General features: G+C 36.1%; 1 protein-coding gene across 1 annotated transcript in view; it reads left to right on the forward strand.

Moving 5' to 3' along the window:
- The window catches only part of LOC137398959 (uncharacterized), a 197010-nt gene that overhangs the window by 51415 nt on the left and 120980 nt on the right, over positions 1-24615 (forward strand). Inside the window, exons 15-21 of the mRNA XM_068085122.1 lie at positions 487-594; positions 925-1032; positions 2768-2993; positions 6323-6456; positions 7013-7087; positions 15200-15335; positions 22392-22549. Coding sequence (XP_067941223.1) covers positions 487-594; positions 925-1032; positions 2768-2993; positions 6323-6456; positions 7013-7087; positions 15200-15335; positions 22392-22549 — 945 coding nt within the window. The remainder of the gene's footprint in view (positions 1-486; positions 595-924; positions 1033-2767; positions 2994-6322; positions 6457-7012; positions 7088-15199; positions 15336-22391; positions 22550-24615) is intronic.

Here is a 24615-nt window from a genome sequence, read left to right on the forward strand (position 1 = left end):
TTAAACTTTACATTAGAAGCATTTAATTTGAAACAAGCCATTTATGCTTTTGATTTATATTATAGTTTGTATATTTACATGTATCTACTAATAAATAAATAAATACATGGACTTGTGAACTCGAACACTTTCGCTCTGTCCCGTGAAGTTTGAGTTATCCATGTTTGACTGTTTATATTTTACTCGATTGGACTGAATCTTCATAGAATTATACTGGTACATGGATTCATTAGGGAGTTGTTCTCCCATGACAGCTTTTTTGGCAAGTACGACAACTCCATATACCATACCCGATATTTCGATATATTGGTTGGCCATCATATCGTACCGAAACGAAGTTTTGATATCGTCCCAGCACTAGTTGTTACTGATTCACTAATTAAAGGTTTATTTTCTTCTATGTGATCTCTGTTGCTCTTCGCTATCTACTCGCTGTTCTGTATTTGCATTTGTCTGTTTCTTATGCGCTTTTATCTCATTGCAAAGCTCATCAGCATGTCGCAGTATTTCGCTGGAAAACTCGAAATAGTTGTGAGACACGCAGCTGATGGCAAGAGAATGATCGCCACAGCTCCAGAAATTTACTCTCCAAGGGTGAGTGGAGCTCTATTCATGAGGTTTGAAAAAATCTACATATGGAACTTTTTATTTGTGGTTAGCTAATTTTTGTTAATAACGAAAGAGCGCCTATAATATAATGATAAATAATATGTATTACAATACGGTTGTCTCTTATTGTATCCTAATGAAGTTAATGTAATACATAGTACAATATGTTTTTTATCTTTTATTGTATCCGGATGAAGTTGATATAATATACCTTACCTTATCCTGATATTTGTGAGAACAGTGTTTCTTTGGGTCGATTGTCCATGGGTGTGTTAACATTGTTAACAACTTCTAGGAGTAGTCTTTTCGTTTCAGGTTGAGTTGATAAAGCAGAACTATATAAAGTATATAGAAGGGATAAAGGAAGCTGAGCAGTTGAAGGCTCTAATCAATACGGATGAACTTCTCCCTGCTGTTCCTCAGGTCTGTGAATATCATTAGACATTTACTCCCCTTAGTTTATTAGTGCACCAGTTCATACAAGTGTATAATAAATCTCATTGTTCATACAAGTGTATACTGAAGCGTATACTGAAGCGTATACTAAAGCGTATACTGAAGCGTTTACTAAAGCGTATACTAAAGCGTATACTAAAGCGTATAGTAAAGTAATCCTTTGCAGCTTCAGTATTTTGTGGGTAAAATAATATTCATTAAAAGTTAAACAAAACTAAATAAAAATTTGAAAGAATATATAAATCTCCTTCATCTCAGTTATCTCCCCTTAGAGTGATAACTCTATACACCGGCCCAGCGTCTTTATGGTAGCAGCTGTCGCGCTTTGCTGTTTTCTTTTGACGTTTTGTAATGCTTAAAGGTGCAGTGTTTGTGAGGTCTGTCATCATGCCTGACCTTCATAATACTGCCTCGATTTCCTTCCCAAAGGTTGCTAAAAGGGTTGTGACATCAAGGCAACTCCATAAACAGATCTATCACACTAGATTCACACTGGATGCAGATTGGTCAAGGATGCATCAGAGACCATCCTACGCATCATCCGTCGATACAAGCAGCTAGCAGGAAACGCATACACCGAGTGTCATAATCATATCGCATGCGTAGTGTACAAAAGTCTACGCGGTGAGTATGCCCTCGATACACCACACGGGTAGGAAGCGCTTTATAAGGTCAATTAGAATGGCCACGTTACGCTCCTCTAGGACTTCTACATCCAGACAGACAAGGACATATTGACAAATTAGCCAAATATTATGGTGTTTGACTAGGAGCGCAAGAGGGCTACTATAATAGCTATATCAGTAGCCAATGGCTGCAACACAGCCAGCAAAAAGAAGAAAGTGAAGAAATATCATCCACTTGGAGAGGAGATGGAAAATGCTGGCGTATGAGAGCAACTGTTATTCTGGTAGTTATTGTAGCATTGGATACAATAACACCTGCACATCATCGGAGCATTGGATGCAATAACACCTGCATATCATCGGAGCATTGGATGCAATAACACCTGCACATCATTGGAGCATTGGATACAATAACACCTGCACATAATTGGAGCATTAGATATAATAACACCTGCACATCATCGGAGCATTAGATGTAATAACACCTGCACATAATTGGAGCATTAGATGTAATAACACCTGCATATCATTGGAGCATTGGATGTAATAAAACCTGCACATAATTGGAGCATTAGATATAATAACACCTGCACATAATTGGAGCATTAGATGTAATAACACCTGCACATAATTGGAGCATTAGATGTAATAACACCTGCATATCATTGGAGCATTAGATGTAATAACACCTGCATATCATTGGAGCATTGGATGCAATAACACCTGCATATCATTGGAGCACTTGATGCATTAACACCTGAACATCATTGGAGCATTTGATACAATAACACCTGCACATCATCGGAGCATTGGATGCAATAACACCTGCACATCATTGGAGCATTGGATACAATAACACCTGCACATAATTGTAGCATTAGATATAATAACACCTGCACATAATTCTAGCATTAGATATAATAACACCTGCACATAATTGGAGCATTAGATGTAATAACACCTGCACATCATCGGAGCATTAGATGTTTATAATATATAATAGTTTATGCAGATTAACATTATCTCCCGAGTTTGCGTCACGTACTCATCTTACCAATTTTGATGCCTTCTTGTAGGGCGTGCTGTCTTTGGACGAACTACTGCACAATCCTTTGCATCACATTCAGAAGGTGCTGGCAGCATTTAATATTCTCTTCAAGAATGTTGAGAACAGCAATGTTAACCTTCCTCAGATAGAGAGTATATGTTCAGGTGAGTTCAATGTTAACCTTCCTCAGATAGAGAGTATATGTTCAGGTGAGTTCAATGTTAACCTCCCTCAGATAGAGAGTATATGTTCAGGTGAGTTCCATGGCTATTTTAGAACATAGGCTATGCTCTCAACATTCCCTCTATAATAGTATATATATAATTTAGTACAATATAAATTATATAACACTATATTATCTATATAAATCTCAAAGTTTGTTGTCATTGTCTGTAAGAGATGTCTGCCTGTCCAGCTATTAAAATCTTGAAATTAAAAGCTCGATGCTTGCTGAATTAAACTCACGGTGATTGCAACCGCAGGTTGGTAGACCAATTGTCTAATCACAAGTCTATTAAGTCTATTCAAGTCTTTTATGATTCATAGCTTTTACTATATACTGTATACACCTCTTGATTGCCACGCTAAATGACGTATTAATTGAAGCTCTGTTAACTCTATGAAACACGATGTTTTTTGTCCTCGTGTTACTAGGGCTAATTTGTTTTCCGCAAAACGATATCAACAATTTTTTTTAAAGTGAAATTCCAGTTCAGCATCATTTGTTATGGTAAAATGTGGTTCGCGTACAGATAAGTCATAAAATTTTAACTAAAAGTTCACCAAAATACATACTAAAACTTCCTTCAAGTATGTGTTTAATAAGCTAAATTCATTTAAGTTAGATTCAGCGTTTCCGTTACACGTCTGTCTCGAAGGTAAGAACTCTGCACGTAGTACATTGTAATGTTATATTATCTTGCAGGTCATAACCACAAAATGCAGTAAAGTCATTGTAGGTACCTATAGTTACTAAGGTTAACATATTTTGTTACTATTTTTAACGAAGATGATTTTGATGTTTGTTAACAGGCAGTGATTGCCTTAGATAATTACTATGGGTTTCTACACCACTCTATACGCCCATGCGATATTTTTCATTGTAATTGTAGTAAACAGACTATATTTAGACATTACTTGCTAATGATTTCACATTTGCATTCAAACACCTTTACAGTTTTATTTTCCCTTCTAATTTATTTCAACCAAACACCTTTTTCATTATATAAAATTTAAAAATAGCAGTTGTTTGAAAAAGTTTGCAAACCTTTACAGCTGTTTTCTTTTTCTTTCAATTTATTTGAGCAGCACAAAAACGCTTCTCATGATGTAAAGTTTAAAAGTTCAAATGGTGAATGTTGTATATGTTAAATAAAAAGTATAAGTATAAATATAGTATATAAATATAAAGTTGTAAGATTTTTTTTACTCGGGCAACGCCGGGCATTCACCTAGTCTTCACTCTTATCAGGGCCGTGTTTGTCTGTCTGTCTGTCCAAAGTCTGTTAAGAAGGAAAAAAGATTGCACCCTACGGGAGTCAAATCCGGATATTCGGATTCGATTCACAAATTATCTCAACACACAAAAATACCCATTACGATATTTACTTTGTATCTCGAAACCGTGGTATGTTGGAGCAAAGATTCTTATAGGAGTGCATTGTATTTTAATCAATTCATGCTAAAGCATAAATTGACGGTAAATACTGCAAGCAAAGTTTATATATCTCATTAAAACAAAATAAGATTATGTAAAACTTACATATAATGCCCAAAATTATATGGAATAATAAATTAATACAGTGATGAAGTCAATTACCTGGTCACTAGCTCACACAGTTTATAGAAGCTGCTTTGGAGAATGTTTTACATTTTTATATCTGAGTGCTTTTGCTGCCTCAAATCAGCTCTACAGCAGAAATCACTAATCATACCTGCAATAACCACTAGTTGTACCAATTCTACCTGCAATAACCACTAGTTGTTTCAATTGTACCTGCAGTAACCACTAATTGTACCGTTTGTACCTGCAATAATCACTAGTTGTAACAATTCTACCTGCAATAACCACTAGTTGTACCAATTGTACCTGCAATAATTACTAGTTGTCCCAATTCTACCTGCAATAACCACTAGTTGTTCCAATTCTACCTGCAATAACCACTAGTTGTGCCAAATCTAGGTGCAATAATCACTAGTTGTACCAATTGTACCAGCAATAACCACTAGTTGTACCAATTCTACCTGCAATAACCACTAGTTGTACCAATTGTACCTGCAATAATTACTAGTTGTCCTAATTCTACCTGCAATAACCACTAGTTGTTTCAATTCTACCTGCAATAACCACTAGTTGTTCCAATTCTACCTGCAATAACCACTAGTTGTGCCAATTCTACCTGCAATAATCACTAGTTGTAGCAATTCTATCTGCAATAATCACCAGCAATCGATGTACGAGTCAGACATGATTTTACAGCCAACTAACCAATAAATACATGTACATATACCGTAAAACATGTATTCGAACGCCATGGCACTGTATTCTTCAACGTTCACCTATAGTGGCATTTTATCAGAGGTAACATTGAAATAGAGGATGAGGCTGTATTTTTCGACTAACTCGACAGAATTTTGGGACAATAACTTTAGCCGCTTTATGGGCGAAGCGATGCTAATGTCACCTATATATATCATCTATATATGTCATGCTATATTCTACACTCTCCTTTGAAGTGGTATTAATGCCGTCAGCCTCAGAATTTTTGCTAATCCGCTTTAAACTGAGTAAACAAAAAACTCTTTTGAGTAAAAACTGCTAGCTGAATACAGTTATTAACTAGTTTGATATAATTAGTCGCTTTCAAAGTTTTAAAGAAAAACCGTAAAACTTTGGAGTTAGAAAACAGACTTTGATACACCACAACGATGAATCCTTATACGTCATTCCGTGTTCCTCAAAAGTATTCTCATTGCTCATCAAAACACTTTAACATCCGCAGGTCAGATTGTAAACATCATTATTATTGACGATTTTGAAATAAATGGATCGGATTCAGTGACTTAGTGACTTCGAATCAGAGCGTAGTTCTGATGACTGTGACGATTGATCTCTTCAGGTACATCGTCATTAAATCCATGGCAACCACCACAGAAACAACAAGATAATTAATTGTTATTGATTTAACCGAGTCATTATTAGTATGATTTATGGGACGCTTTTCTATTGATCACTTTTTATTATGGGTGAAAGAATGTCAACATAGCGGTCAAATAAATGTGGCGTTCTATTAAAGGGTAGCACTATATTTTTCAATCCTTCTCTAATAGTGTTGTACTATTAGAGGTGGCGCTCAAACAGAGGTGCATGGAACATGGTATATATAACATGGGACAATATGTATAACACCCATTGTATTCTGGGATGATAATAGCTATTTCATTTTAATTATTTCCATTTTACGACCAGAAATGTTAGTGGAAGTTACCAATGACTCTTCCATGATTTACTAAAAAACACAAATAGTCAGCTAACAATATTGATTTGTGAATTCATCAAGAGTTGTTCCCTCATTGCTTGCAGATCTTCAGGAATGTGTAGAAAAGGTAAATGTAAGTGCCAAAGCTAATAAGCCTCCAGTTGAGCCTCAACCGGCTCCGGCTGATCCAGAGCTAATAGAGATTCAGAAAAGACTGGAGTTCCCACCACACATTCCAGTGAGTCAGTATTATCAGCTTTTTTGGTTGAAGTTATGACTTCCTGCTGGAAAGATTGGCACATACATGACCTGTCTTTATAATATTAATCAAATTGCTTCCCTTCAGATCATACCTAGTTGTTCCAGAAATGCATGTGTTTGTAGAAGGTGCTGTTTGGAGAGGGTGCTGCCTAGAGAGGTTGCTACTTGGGGACGGTGCTGTTTAAAAAAGGGTGCTGTTTAGAGAGGGTGCTGTTTGGAGATTGTGTAATGACGAAAGTGGTTCTCAAATGCTATGCAAATTTTAGGAGGGGAAAGAGTTGACTTGGTGTGAAGAGAGTGCATCATTAATAGGGTTAGGAGGTGAGAGCTCAGTGCAGAGATGTGAAGAAAGCGTCATGCGTAAATTGTTTGTACGGGGCATGGACAGGATGCAGTGTCAATAAGGTGGGCTGTGTGCAAATATGGTTGGGAAAGCACAGAGTTGCGAAGAGGTTGGAGAAGATATGGGGCTTCTTACAATCCCATGTTGGTTTCCTGTGTTGCTCTTGACTACTACTCTGTGTATTATTCAGGAGTTTGATCTGTGCCGGGGAACAAGACACAAGCTGTACTGGAGCGAAGTGAAAGTTTTTGGTGAAAAACAAAAGGTATTTTCTTTGTTTGTGAGCTCCAGTTCTATGTAGTGTTGTTTTTTACATGCTTTTTAAGATTTCTGGATTTATCTTCTTTTTTAGCCATAGAAATTAATGCCTAATCTCACAGGCCCTGGGCACTCTAACCAATTTACATCAACCTAACGTTTACTATAGACCTTATAAAGTAGCATGGAAACCTCCATACGATTTTTATACCAGTTCTACATATTTTCACGGTTTGGCTGCTTGAGACACGCTTAGCTTCTCCGCTGACAAACGTGCTCTGAAATGGTAGAGTAAAGCCTCTCTACATGCAACTTCAAGTCAATTCTGAAAAATGAACTTACACAAAGCTTTAAGAAATTTTTTCAGAAAGAATCGGTATTTTTGTATTATTTTCAATTGTTTTTGATGTTCGAAGGTGATTTGAAGGTCATCTGACTGCCAGGATGGTTCAAGATCAAAATCGACAAAACTGGATCGACAAAAACGGTGCGGTTGAAACGCTCGTGTTTCCACCACACAATTCACACTTCCACCATTTTCAGCCACACAAAAAAAAATTTGTGGGTTCAGTTTTTAAAATCCAAAAAATCTGTTTCCTTCATAGAACTCATATGATGCACTAGTGACTAGTGTATTAAGTATTTTGAAATGGTTCTAACAAAAAGTGCTTATTAGTTGTTTTAAGAAAACTGCAGTGCATACAGTACACACAGTACACACTGTACATACAGTACACACAGTACACACTGTACATACAGTACACACTGTACATACAGTACACACTGTACATACAGTACACACTGTACATACAGTACAAAAGTACATACAGTACACACTGTACATACAGTGCACACTGTACATACAGTACACACTGTACATACAGTACACACTGTACATACAGTACACACAGTACAAACTGTACATACAGTACACACTGTACACACAGTACACACTATACATACAGTACACACTGTAAATACAGTACACACTGTACATACAGTACACACTGTACATACAGTACACACTGTACATACAGTACACACTGTACACACTGTACACACTGTACATACAGTACACACAGTACACACTGTACATACAGTACACACTGTACATACAGTACACACTGTACATACAGTACACACTGTACATACAGTACACACTGTACATACAGTACACACTGTACATACAGTACACACTGTACATACAGTACACACTGTACATACAGTACACACTGTACATACAGTACACACTGTACACACAGTACACACTGTACACACAGTACACACTGTACACACAGTACACACTGTACATACAGTACACACTGTACACTCAGCTCTTGAAAGCAAAAAAAAGATGAAAAGCTAAATATACCTGGTGACAATATTATAGACGCTCACTCAAAGTTAGCTCATGAAATAACAGGCTATGTTCAAAAAGTTTTATGGGGGGTGGAGGGGGAGGAAGGGACTGAGTTTTGTTAAACCTGTTCACTGAATGGCTGTCTGCCGTAACTCATGTCATAACTGCCATAAATCATGCTATAACTGCCATAACTCATGTCATAACTGCTATAACTCATGTCATAACTGCCATAACTCATGTCATAACTGCCATAACTCATGCCTTAACTGCCATAACTCATGTCATAACTGCCATAACTCATGTCATAACTGCCATAACTCATGCCATAACTGCCATAACTCATGTCATAACTGCCATAACTCATGCCATAACTGCATGTTTACATGACACAGTTTATCGGAACGTTTGTCTCATCAGTAAAATGGAAATGGCAAAAACCAACAAGTCAAGTTTACTCGACAAACTCGCAAAGTCATCAAATGTTTGCTTGTGAAAGATGGCCAATCAAGTTTACTTATCAAATAACTTCGTTAAATTATTTTTTAAGTTAACTAATAATAAGTTTACTATTCGCAAACTCATCAAATGTTTATGCTTGTGAAAGATGGAAATAACACTTGCGAATGATGCTCAAGAAAATGCCACGCAAGCTATTCCATTTTAAACATTTTCTACCCTTCAGTCGCTCCTATTACAATTTGAGTGAAACAAGAGATGGGCTGTGACGTCTGATTTCCTTATCTTTTTCGTCTGCAAGATGCGAATGTCCATTGAAACGCTTATTGCACGGTAACTCAGTGTGCAGAAAATTCCAACCTCGCAACATGTATATATATATACAGTCAAACGCGGATAACTCGCCCTCGGATAGCTCGAACACGTGGTTAACTCGAACGGATTTGTTTGGTCCGTTCCCACTCAATGATAAATTGCTTTAGATAACTCGACCTCAACATCATTAACCCGCAAAAATTTTTGCCCAACGACGACCGAGACGGTTTTTATCACTTTAGAATATCACTTTATTCCAAGCTATAGAGATAAACATCAACTTTTAGTAGTTCGTAGGGGTCATTATTACCAGCATCAGCCAAATATTTTTGTTAATGACTTTTCTAAAGGTTTGTAAAAATCATTTTTACCAAACATCCGCTTTGCGATGGCCCTTCGAAAGCAAGAAAAAGCGAAGTAACCTGCGGATAAACCTAAAGTAAAATCGGCAAAATTGATTTTGAGTAAAACGCTCAAAAGAAAAACATGTCTTTTTTCTGAAGGTATCCAACTGCGATCAAGTTTTGCCAAATTTAACCTGAGAACGTTTTGGCAGTCACATCACCTAAACAACAAATCTCAAGTGATTGAAAAATATCTATACTTTCTGATAATTGCTTTCAAAACTTTACACGAGAGGCCCTTTAATTTGCAACAAGCAATTTATGCTTTTGATTTATATATAGTTTGTGTATGTACATAATTATATCTACTGATAAATACATGCACTTGTGACAGTGCTCTGATAACTCGAACGCTCTGATAACTCGAACACTTTCGCTCAAAGTTTCACGGTCCCGTGAAACTTTGAGCAAAAGTGTTCGAGTTATCAGAGCGTTCGAGTTATCAAAGCGTTCGAGTTATACATACATGTATGTATGTATGTATGTACGTATGTACGTACGTACGTATGTACGTATGTACGTATGTATGTATGATGCACATATATATATATGTATGTATATATATATATGTATGTACGTACGTAAGTATGTACGTATGCATGTATGTATAACTTGAACGCTCTGATATGGATATATATATATATATATATATGCATGTATATATATATATATATATACAGTCAAACATGGATAACTCGAACTTCACGGGACCGAGCAAAAGTGTTCGAATTATCAGAGCGTTCAAGTTATCAGAGCACTGTCACAAGTCCATGTATTTACTTATTTATTAGTAGATACATGTACATATACAAACTATAATATAAATCAAAAGCACAAATGGCTTGTTTCGAATTAAATGCTTCTAATGTAAAGTTTAAAACGTTTTTATCAAAAAGTATAGAGATTTTTCTATCACTTGAGATTGGTTTGTTGTTTGAGGTGATGTTATTGCCAGAACGTTTTTTAGATTGACATTGGCAAAACTTGATCGTTGTTGAAATGCTCAAAAGAAAAGACATCTTTTTCTTTTGAGGGTTTACCCACGATCAATTTTGCCGTTTTTTCTTGAAGTTTATGCAAAAATTACCTTACTTTACCTGGGATTCGTTAAGAGCAACACTCCGAGGCAGTTCAATTAGAAGTTTTACGAGGTTTTACGTACATTCTATATCACTCACGCTTTTTTAATAGATACTTATTGAATGTACACACGTATTCTGTGTTTAGGTCAAACGATGAATAGTGTTTTGTAGCTAAGACAACGTATACGTTTAATTACAACAATTTTTAAGACGTTTTAAACATTCAATATTCCAACGTTGATTCAACATGGAATCAACGTCGGAAAACTATTCATCACGGGCTAGCTGGGTTACGCCACGCACTCAAGGATTTTCGCCACGCACATACAAAACAAAAACAACATGCGATTTTTGTTTTGTATGTGCGGGGCGAAAATCATTGCACGCGTGATCCGGCTAGCCCGTGCTATTCATCGTATAACAGTATAAATCAAATTTCACCAAACCTTTAGAAAAGTCGTTGACAAAAATATTTTGCCGATGGTGTTAATAACGACGATTATGAATTACAAAAAGATGAGGTTTAGCTCTATGGCTTTGAATAAAGTGATTTTCTAAAGCGATAGCAATTTATCATTACGTGGGAACGGACCAAAGAAACCGTTCGAATTAACCATGTGTTCGAGCTATCCGTGGGCGAGTTATTCATGTTTGACTGTATATATACACACCATAAAACCTATAATTGAATGCCATGGCGCTCTATTTTTCAACTCTTCCTTTATAGTGGTGGTCAATTGAAGGCGGCTTTCAAATAGAGGGCTGGCTGTGTATTTTTCAAATGGCTCGTCAGAATTGTCGGAAGATAAATTTAGCTCTATTAAGGCTGAAGCGAATGTCACCTATAATCTGATCTCTTTTACCAGTCGAGCGATATTAAACATTTGTATGCGATAAATCTACTAACTTATCTCAAACTTTTCCAACTTGATTTCTTAATGAATATGCATCAAAAAATATCTCTACCAGTTGATATTTATTGCTTGCAGTTTATCTGCTATGATATTATAGTCTGTGTCCTTCTTTGCGATTTGTTGGTATTTTCAATTTTTATTTCATGCTAAAATTGAAGACATGTTTTTTTATATCTATATTTAACTATATTTATATCTATATTTAACTATATTTATATGTTATATATATATATATATATATTTATATGTCTATATTATGTTGCATAAAATCCCACTAGTATCCCATTGCACTCACTAGTATATTTGCTATAGTTTGCAGCCAAGACTAACTTTTATGTGCAATAGAAGTGGACTTGCGACTTGCGATCCATTGTAAGCACTGTGTTAAGATAGTTGCATGGATGCTATTAAATAACATGCTATAAATCCGCATATTTATAAGTTATATAATGAGAATCTATCAAATGATACATATTACATAATGATAGGCCCAATTGTTGAACAATAATTGTTAGGCCCAATTTGATTGTTCTATACTTCCAGGGATTAAACGCCGTGATTGTTATAGGAGAGCGCATTAGTTGGCTTAATTGACCAATGGCACACAAGCCGATTTCATATGTCATATATTGATACTAATATGAGGATTACCAAAACACTTTTTGGTAGACCTGTGTTTGGCGTTGCTTTCAAAGTTTATCTATCATCGTAAATTCAAACCATTTTTATATAGAGTATGTAGGCTACTTCGAAGTAGAAAGACCGCGTTCAACAAGGAACTACTATTAGCCTGAGACAGATATTAATTATTTCTATGGTGTTGCTTTCAAAGCTTATCTACCAACATAAATTTAAACCGTTTTTCATATGGATACATGTTTTTTGAAATAAAAAAACTTCTTTAAAAATGGCACTACTATTAGCCTGAGACCGTTATTGGCTATTTCCATGGCGTTGCTTTTAAAGTATTAACGAAGGAAAAGCGAAAAGCTTTGGAGTTAGACAACGAGAGAATTGATTGTTTTTAATGTAAATGATCCATTATTAATGCGGTTTTTGAACAATTTTCTACTGATCCTTTGATGTCAAAGTGGCGGTCAAATGGAGGTGGCATTCAACTAGAATGCCACCTCGTGGTGCTCTATTTTTCAACCCTTCCCTCGTAGTGGTGGCCAAATAGAGGCTGCGTTCAAATAGAGCTGGTATTCAATTAGAGGTTATACATAGTATATATATGTTTATATTTATTTATTTATATAGATTTGCCTATTTTAGTCTGTCCTTTCATATGATGTTAAGTGTTATGGTTGTTACAATCACTGTTTCCATGCTTCAAATGAGTTTAGAGTCGCTTCCACTCCGAACTTTAAAACTAGTATAGTCATGTCGCAAAGGCAGGCAACAGTAAAGGCAGACTGGTGTGCTGTGAAAGATTGTCATATGTAATAACTATTTGCATAACTATTATAAAAGGTGTTCAGTCTGTGTTAGAATTAGTGTTAGAATTAGTGATGGGCACGAGAACTTCTTGGCCAACACGTTTTTCGGGTATAGGGTTTGTTTGATGTCTAAAATTTCTAAACATCAGACATATCTTAAAATTTACAATGCAATTATAATTCTATTCAATTTATTTATTATCTTTTACTAGTCTCTATCGACCGACATTTGTGCTTGCAGCGTTACCAGCAAACACTGCCATCCATGTACAAATTTAGCTATCGTCCTACTGCCAGCCATTTTACTTGAAAAATTACCGATATTGCTTCATGATATGTATACAATATTTTTTCAATTTCAAACTTCATCTAGAACATCTTTGTTATATATTTTAGTTTGCCAACATTTTAACAAACACTGCTATGCAAAAAGCGCAATGTGTCTATACTTTGTGTATTGATAAAGTGGTGTGAAGCTACGATCGCTACGAAGCTAAAACGATCCTCTACAACGGTCCTTACTCTTACAAAACTATTACTTTCACCACCATCAGAGTCAGTGCGGCTATAGCAATTACCTGTGTAATCAAAAAAATCTGAATCGGCTATAATGTTATAAACATAAGTTATTATCTGTTTTCTAACTTGGGAGTTACTCACATAAAACTTACACAAAAATGTTTGTTTTCAAGTTGGAAATTCACAAACAAGTATTTAGAATTGCTTCGTGGTTTTAGGCTAATTTTATAAAGGAATATTCGGACATCACTGCCAATACCAGGAACATCCTAAAGATCGTTGGTTATGTTGTCAACATATAATAAAATTAAGCTACTACGCAATTGCTGGGAAATTCGCAAAAATACGCATACGACAGTCTACCATAGATTTTGCATAAATGCGCATACGGCAGTGAAAGGATTAAACAGTGCTTAGAGCGCAGGGCACAATAGACCGGGTTTTTGTTCACTCTACTCAACGGGTCCATGTACCAAAACTCGAAATCGCAAGTCAATGCCCGAACCCGCAAGATCGAAATGCTCAAAATTTCTATTACCCGAGACTCAGCACTAGTTAGAATGTTGGTCCAAGCTAAATGGTGTGAGTTTGAACCCCTTACGATGCAATTTTTTTATCATGCAATGACAGCTCCGCATGGAGGGACTGACTGACACGCTCTTATTGTAGTAACGGTTTGTATGATTGCGGTATATGGCAAGAATTCAAAGTTTCACTGGATTGGTAAGAAAACTTTTAAACATAGAGTGGACAACTCCGACATTCATGATGTTTTTTATTTACATAGTTTCTACCATGCATCAATGAGAAATCAATTTATGCCCTTAAGTGAAAACACCAAATATATTAGCAGTTGTGAGTTGAGCGATATAACCTGTAATATTGGTTGATGAGTGTTTGCTCATGCCATTAGTAATGTAAAGTAGCCTTGAATCTCGGTAGATACCGGTGAGAGTGCTTTACACACCCCCTCAATTGCTTTGCACTCGTGTAATTTGCTCTATAAGCCTGGCTTTTAGAGATAATGAATTACGTTCGACATGCCACTATGTGTACAAACTGTATAAATATAGTTGCTAGAGCAGCGCTTGTATAAATAGAAACAATAACAAGCATGATGCCTGTGTCAGCACCGGCATCATGCTTACGGATGCTCATATTTGTTCGCAATCCATAGAAGCTTTCACATATGATCGTGGTAAATTTTTCTATCTATCCTACAAACTTACCAGCTGCCCCATTATCATCAAATGTCTCTGTTTTGTTTTTTCTGGTTCTTTTTAGGCTTTCCACAAGTTTTGTTATTCATAAAGTTTTATCAAATATTCAACGCTTGCGAAAGATAAAAACAGCACTTGTGAATTATGGGCAAGAAAACGCCATGCAAGTTCCACTATTCTAAACATTCCCGCACTTTAGTCGTTTCTATTTCGAAAGCGTGTTGCTATGCGAGACGGGAGTGCTCGCTATGACTTCCTATCTTTTTGAACATAGGGCCCGTATTAATCCGCATCATGCGAATGTCCATCAAGGCACTTATTGCAAAGAAATTCATCATTTGTACAAATTCAAGTGTCCCCTTCTGTGGTTTTTTCGTCGTTCTTTCTATGGTTTGCTAATCTTGCAGATGGTAGCCTACTTGTTCAGTGACATGGTCGTGTTAGCCAAAGCGCCTACTACTAGAGGAGGTAAACTCATAGTCGAGAGGGAGCCTGTGCGTCTCTCCGATGTTATTGATGCGGAGTATGGTACTGAGCCTAACGGTAAGATATGCAGAAGGAAGTATGACAGAGAGATGAAATTGTTCAACATAATAGACAAATTCTATGAAATGGTGCCATTCTAGACTAATAGACAGGGAGAGATAACTTTATGGAGTGCTTCGTTTTTAAAATAATACACAGCTAAATCTATGGAATGCTCCCTTTTACCTAATAGACAAGAACTAGCTCTATGGAATGCTTCCTTTTACCTAATAGACAAGAACTAACTCTATGGAATACTCCCTTTTACCTAATAGACAATAATTAACTCTATGGTATGCTCCCTTTTACCTAATAGACAGGAGCTAATTTTATGGAATGCTCCCTCGTACCTGATAGACAAGAACTAACTCTATGGAATGCTCCCTTTTACCTAATAAACAAGAGTTAACTTTATGTAATGCTCCCTTTTACCTGTAATGCTCCCTAATATACAAGAACTAACTCTATGAAATGCTCCCTTTTACCTAATAGACAAGAGCTAACTCTATGGAATGCTTCCTTTTACTTAATAGACAAAAGCTAACTCTATGAAATTCTCCCTTTTACCTAATAGACAAAAGCTAACTCTATGGAATGTATTTTTAAAATAATAAACCACATCCTGAAGGTCTGTCATGATAATATTAACAACTTCAAATACAGTAGACGCTCCTATAACGGAAATTCCGGATAACGTACAAAAATTATGTGAAGTTTTTGCTTAGCAATACGTAAAAAATTCCATATAACGTAACGTGTTAAGTCGGGCGAGCTCTCCAAATCGATTTGAATGTTAGTTATTTTGCTGCACTTTCAAAAGAAAAAACGCCGTGCGATTAGTCTACTATTTATTATAATTATATAAATTTTGCGACATTCTAGTTCGTCGTAATAGATCGTTCAATGTGTCAAGAAAAAGACAAATATGGTAGGATAGCTGCGCAATTGTTCATAAATACAAAAGCGATCGGTAAGTGTAGGTTTTACAGCGTTGGTCTACCAGTCTAATTATCATGAGTTGGAGTATCGTCAAAAATTATCTTTATCCTAGCCTTGACCCTGTATAGTAATAGACGACGAACAGGTAGAACTGCTTTTTATAGTAAAAATATTTTGTTGTTTTGCTTTATTGTAGGCGTACCTTATTATAGACCTTATTATAGACATACAAAATATGTGTTATTAGCTTTACTATGCAGAATAGACTTTGCTGTTTAGAGAAAATAAGCAAATCATTAAAAATGTGCAGTCCCTGTTAACTTGTTGTCAATTTACCGCAATCATTGTTTATAAAACTAATAAGATTGATAATTAAAACGAGAAAGTTGTTGGTGCAAACAAATAATTCTGCAGTTACCGTACAGCACCTATACACCTAGCACCTATACACCTAGCACCTATACACCTATACACCTAGCACCTATACACCTAGCACCTATACACCTAGCACCTATACACCTAGCACCTATACACCTAGCACCTATACACCTAGCACCTATACACCTAGCACCTATACACCTAGCACCTATACACCTAGCACCTATACAGCTAGCACCTATACACCTAGCACCTATACACCTAGCACCTATACACCTAGCACCTATACACCTATACACCTAGCACCTATACACCTAGCACCTATACACCTAGCACCTATACACCTAGCACCTATACACCTAGCACCTATACACCTAGCACCTATACACCTAGCACCTATACACCTAGCACCTATACACCTAGCACCTATACACCTAGCACCTATACACCTAGCACCTATACACCTAGCACCTATACACCTAGCACCTATACACCTAGCAGCTATACACCTAGCACCTATACACCTAGCACCTATACACCTAGCACCTATACACCTAGCACCTATACACCTAGCACCTATACAGCACACGAGTTGAAAAAGTTCGATGAAGAAGAAGCTTGCAGTTCACTAGAAGCTCAATATTAAAATAGAGCATTTATATAATATGTATTAATAACTGAAAACTTTAAAAACTCTTTACTACTTAAAGTTTCATGGTTGTCACCATGAAAACATCAGGTAAAACTAAAATGGTAACAACCATAAAACTTAAAGTAGTTTTTAAAGTTTGCAGTTCCTAATACAATTTTATATATATGTACTAGCTGTACTACCCAGCGTTGCTCTGGTAATAAAAAAGTTTTTGGACAGAAAATTGATTGTAGCCCTATTTAACATATAACAACATTTCCCATTTTAACTTTCACACTACATTTCTTGAGGAAAGTGGGTATCGGTTCATCTTAGGCACAACGCGCATACGCTATCATCACAACGCGCATACGCTGTCATCACAACGCGCATACGCTATCATCACAACGCGCATACGCTGTCATCACAACGCGCATACGCTATCATCACAACGCGCATACAACGGTCAATAGAAAATAAATAGAATACTTTGTGTTATGTTTTAGACCTGTTTTATTAACAGATTATAAGTATAAATAGAATATTGAACAATAATATAATATTATTACTACTATTGTTACTAGAAATTTCCCTGTCATACAGCCCACCACCAAAGTAATATTAGAAAAAAGAAAGGGTACTGATGGTTGAGAAATGCTATACTAGCAGTCAAATGGGACTGCAGTGCAATAGAATAACTGCAATGGTAGCCGTAATGTACTGGGTGTTATTATGTACAACAAACAGCAATAATGAAAGGAAAAGATTATAAGATTATATGTTTATATCTCTCTCTCGCAATAGGATAAATGCAATATTGGTAGTAAAATGCACTGATATCATTAGAATAACCAATATTATTAATATAGTAATACAGTAATTATAGAAAACCAATGCACAATTTTGGTTACATTTCAAAACGTCATAGCTAACAATATCAAGAAGTTGTGATATTTATATAGATTTTTAGAAAATCCATTTAACAAAACTATTTAGAAAATATAGTAACAGTAACATATTGTTACTGTGAGATAGAGTGTGAGATATAATATGACTAGTATGAGATAGAGTGTGAGATATAATATGACTAGTATGAGATAAAGTGTGAGATATAATATGACTAGTATGAGATAAAGTGTGAGATATAATATGACTAGTGTGAGATAGAGTGTGATATATAATATGACTAGTATGAGATAAAGTGTGAAATATAATATGACTAGTATGAGATAGAGTGTGAGATATAATATGACTATTGTGAGATAAAGTGTGAGATATTATATGACTGGTATAAGAATAAAGTGTGAGATTTAATATGACTAGTATGAGATAAAGTGTGAGATATAATGTGACTCGTGTGAGATGAAGGTCCAATACTACTTACAAGAGCGTATTGCATAGATCTGCTGACTGCTCGGAGATCATATCTCTGTTGAATTTCAGGCACTGTAAAGTTTTCTGCAGACTTTGCTGCTAGAAACAGATAGATAAAACTAGTCAGACCTCTACATACTATTCTCATTTATTCCGTGATTACAGAATTAGTGATTAGCTTTACATACGTATGATTAGCTTTACATACATATGATTAGCTTTACATACGTATGATTAGCTTTACATACGTATGATTAGCTTTACATACGTATGATTAGCTTTACATACATATGATTAGTTTTACATCCGTACGATTAGCTTTACATCCGTACGATTAGTTTTACATACGTACGATTAGCTTTACATACATATGATTAGCTTTCATACATATGATTAGCTTTACATACATACGATTAGCTTTACATCCGTACGATTAGCTTTATATCCGTACGATTAGTTTTACATACGTACGATTAGTTTTACATACATACGATTAGCTTTACATACATATGATTAGCTTTACATACATACGATTAGCTTTACATACATACGATTAGCTTTACATACGTATGATTAGCTTTACATCCGTACGATTAGTTTTACATACGTACGATTAGTTTTACATACATATGATTAGCTTTCATACATATGATTAGCTTTACATACATACGATTAGCTTTACATCCGTACGATTAGTTTTACATACATACGATTAGCTTTACATACATACGATTAGCTTTACATACATACGATTAGCTTTACATACATACGATTAACTTTACATCCGTATGATTAGCTTTACATACATACGACTAGCTTTACATACATACGATTAGCTTTACATACATACGATTAGCTTTACATACATACGATTAGCTTTACATACATACGATTAGCTTTACATACATACGATTAACTTTACATACGTACGATTAGCTTTACATACGTACGATTAGCTTTACATACATACGATTAGCTTTACATACATACGATTAGCTTTACATACATACGATTAGCTTTACATACATACGATTAACTTTACATCCGTATGATTAGTTTTACATACGCATGATTGGTTTTACATATATATGATTATACATGTGAGCAATATAATGACAGACACAGCTCTTGTTGTAGTACAGATATATTTTTTTTTGCTTTGGTTTTTTATATTTTGCTTGCGTGACAGCATGTCGTACAGCATCGTACACAATTGTAATTTGCGTCTTTTGTAAGCATGAAACATGCGATGAAAATTTTCGAGTAACGAAACTCGCTGACTCATGGGTCTTTGCTGTTTCTTGATGACACATGTTTATGTCATCTTGCGGATTAGATGAACACGCAGATTAACCTCGTCATGGAAACAGTGTTTTAAGGTGTGCAAATGTGTAACCACCTTTTATAACTAAAGTGAGTGGAGCCTCTCCTTACTGATCCAGTCTTTCGACCTATTTTTGATGTAGTCAGCCTAATGCTTAATATTTGTGTATGTGGTCGTCTGTTGCTTTTAATAGAATATCCATTGTTTTTTTACATCATCAAGTTGTTTGCACATGCACTCGTTCACGAAAAAGCCGCCATATTTGTAGAAAACGAACGTTATTCTTTTAATTAATAGTAGGCTATTTATTGGTGTGGTTTTGATACTATTATAAAAAAAATTGCAAACAAAAGCATTGTTTTCAAAGTTCATTGCAAAAGCTTCGTGTTTTAACAATAAATGTTGTCTATAAAAATGGCTGACAACGATAAAATGGCGTCACAAAAAAAATGAAGCATTGCCAATATGAACCTCTTACTGATGCGTCTTTCGACCTATTTTTGATGTAGTCAGCCTAATGCTTAAAGGTTGGCTTGCAACAAAATTCACATTACAGTTATTTGATATCAAAAGATTCACCATATCTTACCTGTTGTGTTGTAGGTGCCAAATATGTGGGAATGTGATTACAAGCTTTTAAAAGCTAAAAAACGAACAGTTAATCGCAGCCACACTAGACCGCCGTAGTTTGGATTCGCTTTCCAAAACGACTCAAATGTGACGTAGCTGTGGTAGATTGTTTCTGTTTACACTTTCATGCAACCTTATTCGTCAAAATATTTTCACAAATATACTTCACGCATTCAATAAAACCATGTCTATTGTTCTTACGCTTCTGTTTTATCGTCATTGTAATGCTGTCACTTTTAGAAGTGATATCTTATAACTTACTGTAAAAATTCATTTAATTTTTTAACCTTACCTCGAAGGAGTACATAATGTATCATTGTCTGATAAACATGACGAGCCTGTTGGTCACCTGTGATAATCGAAAAGTGCTGCGAAAATTATTTGCGAAATATTGGATCACATGATCAGATTACAACTTGCCGATTAGAACAGGCCGAAACAAAACTGTAACGTAGCGAGCATCTATATTTGATGCGGGGTCTTTGGTAAAAACTGAAGTGTTTGTCATAAACTAGTACTACGATAAGTTTATATTGAGCTTTTTTTTGCCTTTCAATTCACGTGAGAACATCACGTGACAAGACAATAACCAAACTGTCATGACTACGTCAGAGAAATAAATAGATTCCAATCTACGGCGGCTTTTCGTTTTTGAGCTTTTAATTAAGAGCTTGTAATCACTTTTCCACACATTTGGCACCTACTGTACAACACAACAGAGTAAGACATGGTGAATCTTTTGATACCAAATAACTGTAATGTGAATTTTGTTGCAAGTCCACCTTTAATCTTTGTGTATTCGTGGTCGTCTGTTGGGTCGTCTGTTGCCTGTAAGAGAATATTGTAACTACCCTAGGACACTTTTATTTCGCTAATATTTTTTATCGCTATAAAGTTTCGTGAGCAGCACACAGAGGAAAATTTCACTGCAACTTAATTTCGCGACTCTGATGAGTGCGAAAATATAGTGATGTAAAAATAAATGTAGTGGAACAGATTAGATTCCTCAGGTACAGTTCACTAGTAAGAAAAAATTTTCAATTTGGGACTAGTTTGTATTTGTAAACCGCAGGTAGAACTGTGTGAGCGATATCGATGATGCAATTTGATCGCTTGTTTCTTGGACTATCAATGAACAAAGCTATTTGATTCCGCGTTTTCGCTCATTTGTTATGATAGTTTAGTTTCGCTCATGAAATTTTCGTGAGAGGATGACTCCACGAAAACGCGAAAGTTATATGACGCAAATACATAAGTGTCCTAGGGTATGTAAACAAGTCTACAATACTTTGCATCACGGAAACATAGTGATTGCGAGAGTCTAGTGAATACATTTTACAACACTCACTGTTTCCTGTACACTATACAGTGTCAAGAACGGTCATTTACATCTCAGCTATCTCCACTAGTTATAACCGCTGAGTACATCTGCTGTACATCTTCAAACGCTCCAAACACAACATATTACATTGCAATTAGAATATCTAAGATTTTGCTCTAGAAGACAGCCGAGAGATGATAATGAGATTTGTGGCAAGTCGATAAGCGCTAGAGTCTTATGTAATCAATTCACACGCTTGTCTATGAGTGATTAGACGTCGTAGGGCTCACGGCGTAGGGCTCACACAGTGCTAATCGTGCGCTGAGGAGACTCACGGGTGTTTGCTGACAGCAGCCTCCATCAGCTCCAGCAGCTTTTGATTCGTTTCTCTCATCGCTGCCTCTAATCTTTTCTCGACATCGGAGCCTTTGATCTCTTCATATCATTTTCTGCTCAATGATCGTCATTTCATTACAGATTGTGAGCTGACGCTGCACTATATGGTTTCTGCCAATCAGAGGCTCAGTCAGCTCTCGTTGATTTGCGGTGATATCGAAACGAAACTCGTGTGGAAAGGACTGCTCAAAGATCGTCTGCTGCTAAACAGAACGGCTGAACTCAACTACTCCGATCAGGTACATGCTGGCTCAGACTGATTATGTCCCCATACAATGTGCTGTTAAACACTTCTAGACTTAGACCTTCTAGTGTTTGCTGGAACTTTCACCATGTTGGGACAACTCCTTCAAGTTTTAGTTTCATTTTTAGTGTTTATTTGCTGTCACAGCGATGATGTAAATTATAAGTTTTTTAATGTATATCTCATTAAGGCTTTACAACCATATCTATAACTTCACATGAACTTTTCTACTTACGAGCTTTGGTAACGTCAAGTTTCTACTTTTCAAATTGTCTGCTCAGCTAATATACAGGTACACGCAGGATACTATACGCAGCATTCATTCGCTATATACAGTACTATGTGGTCAGATATATACAGTACTATGTGGTCAGATATATACAGTACTATGTGGTCAGATATATACAGTACTATGTGGTCAGATATATACAGTACTATATGGTCAGATATATACAGTACTATGTGGTCAGATATATACAGTACTATGTGGTCAGATATATACAGTACATTGTACTATCCTTTACAAGTCATTCACCTTTCAAGTCACATCAGCCTAGTTCTGGCTGAAAGAACCAAATCACTTGATCTTTTAAGAAACTCACATTCTTAGCTTGCACATCTTCAGCCATTATAAAAAGCAAAAGGAACCATAAAATGGTTTTCACTCATTGAAAGCTGACTAAGCTGGATGTTTGATATGTTGCAATTCAGTTTCCTTGGTGTTCTGGTTAGTTTAAGACTATAAACCAATTTAATAATTACTCTTATCTTTATAGCCTGTGTGCCACAGTACATTACTACAAGTAAGTCCTATTTTTAAATATGCTTTTGACTACAGGCTATAGAATGGCAATGAATTTCACTCTTAATTTTGCACCAGATATCATTTCAGTCAAAACCATTTATATTGAGCACATTCAAGATACTAGTAGGTGTACCCATAGAGTACTTGGCTATTATTGTTATTATTATTATTACTAGTATCTTATCAGTCCTGTGCTCTGTCACAGACCCTCATGTGTAATAACTAACCTCACAATTATTCTGAAATGCAGTAAGGTGGTGGTGATGGTAACGTGCTTGGATGCTAAGAGTTGCTAAGAGTCAAATGCAAGGGTTCGAATCCTGTGAGAAGCAATTCTTTTTTTCCCTGTGATCCAACTGCGACTTCGGACAAACACGCTTTTTTTATAGTAAAGCCTGGTTTCCATATGACAGCGCAATGATCGCGTGCAGCCCAGTGATCGTGCGCAATGCATTTCTTTGGCCGTGAGACAGCGTTTCCTTATCGGGCGTAAGCTCCATGCTTGCATTGGACAGGGTGGATATTTTCCTTACTTTTTCGTAGGAGAGACATATTTCTTCAGAAAAACAGACCTCCATTGCGAAATTACGCTGTCATATAAAAATCAGTCTTACTCTTTCGTACGGGAGACCGATTTCTTCGGAACAAAGCCCTTCGCTGGAATTGTGGGATAGGTTGAAAAGGTCTAGCGGTGTATTGTGGGATACATAATCGCACGCACCCATCGCAAGGATCTATTCTGTTGGATACTTGCGATCAGCGTACGCTCGTCACGCGACCGTCGTGCGTTGACGTTTCCATATCACAACTGGCCTACGCACGACGTCGTGCGCCTTGTTGCGCGCCTTGCGCTGTCATATGGAAACCAGGCTTAAAGATTATTAGTAACGCAAAAAGTTTTTTCAGTTAAGGTTCTTCCTCGTGTTAATGAAGCTCAGAACTTTCTGAGTAGAATAGCTAATTTTTAGAATAGCTAACAGCTCTTGGAATAAATCTGATCATAGCAAGAGGTTATTACTCAAATCTTTATAAAGATATCCCTCCTGTTTTGGATACTCCTGGGCGGAGGGCTGGAACGTTCTAGAACAATAAAGCTACTTGCACGAGTCATCCAACTACAGTAATCCAACTACAGTAATCCCTGGCCACTGCGGCTCACCTTTCGATGTTAAGTGATGTTCATTCCAAAATTAGATACAAAAAAATTCAAAAACATTAAAATACATAAAATACACTTAAAATTGGTGTGACAAACA

The sequence above is a fragment of the Watersipora subatra genome, chromosome 6 (assembly GCF_963576615.1).
Source record: "Watersipora subatra chromosome 6, tzWatSuba1.1, whole genome shotgun sequence".
In the NCBI taxonomy this organism is placed as follows: domain Eukaryota; kingdom Metazoa; phylum Bryozoa; class Gymnolaemata; order Cheilostomatida; family Watersiporidae; genus Watersipora; species Watersipora subatra.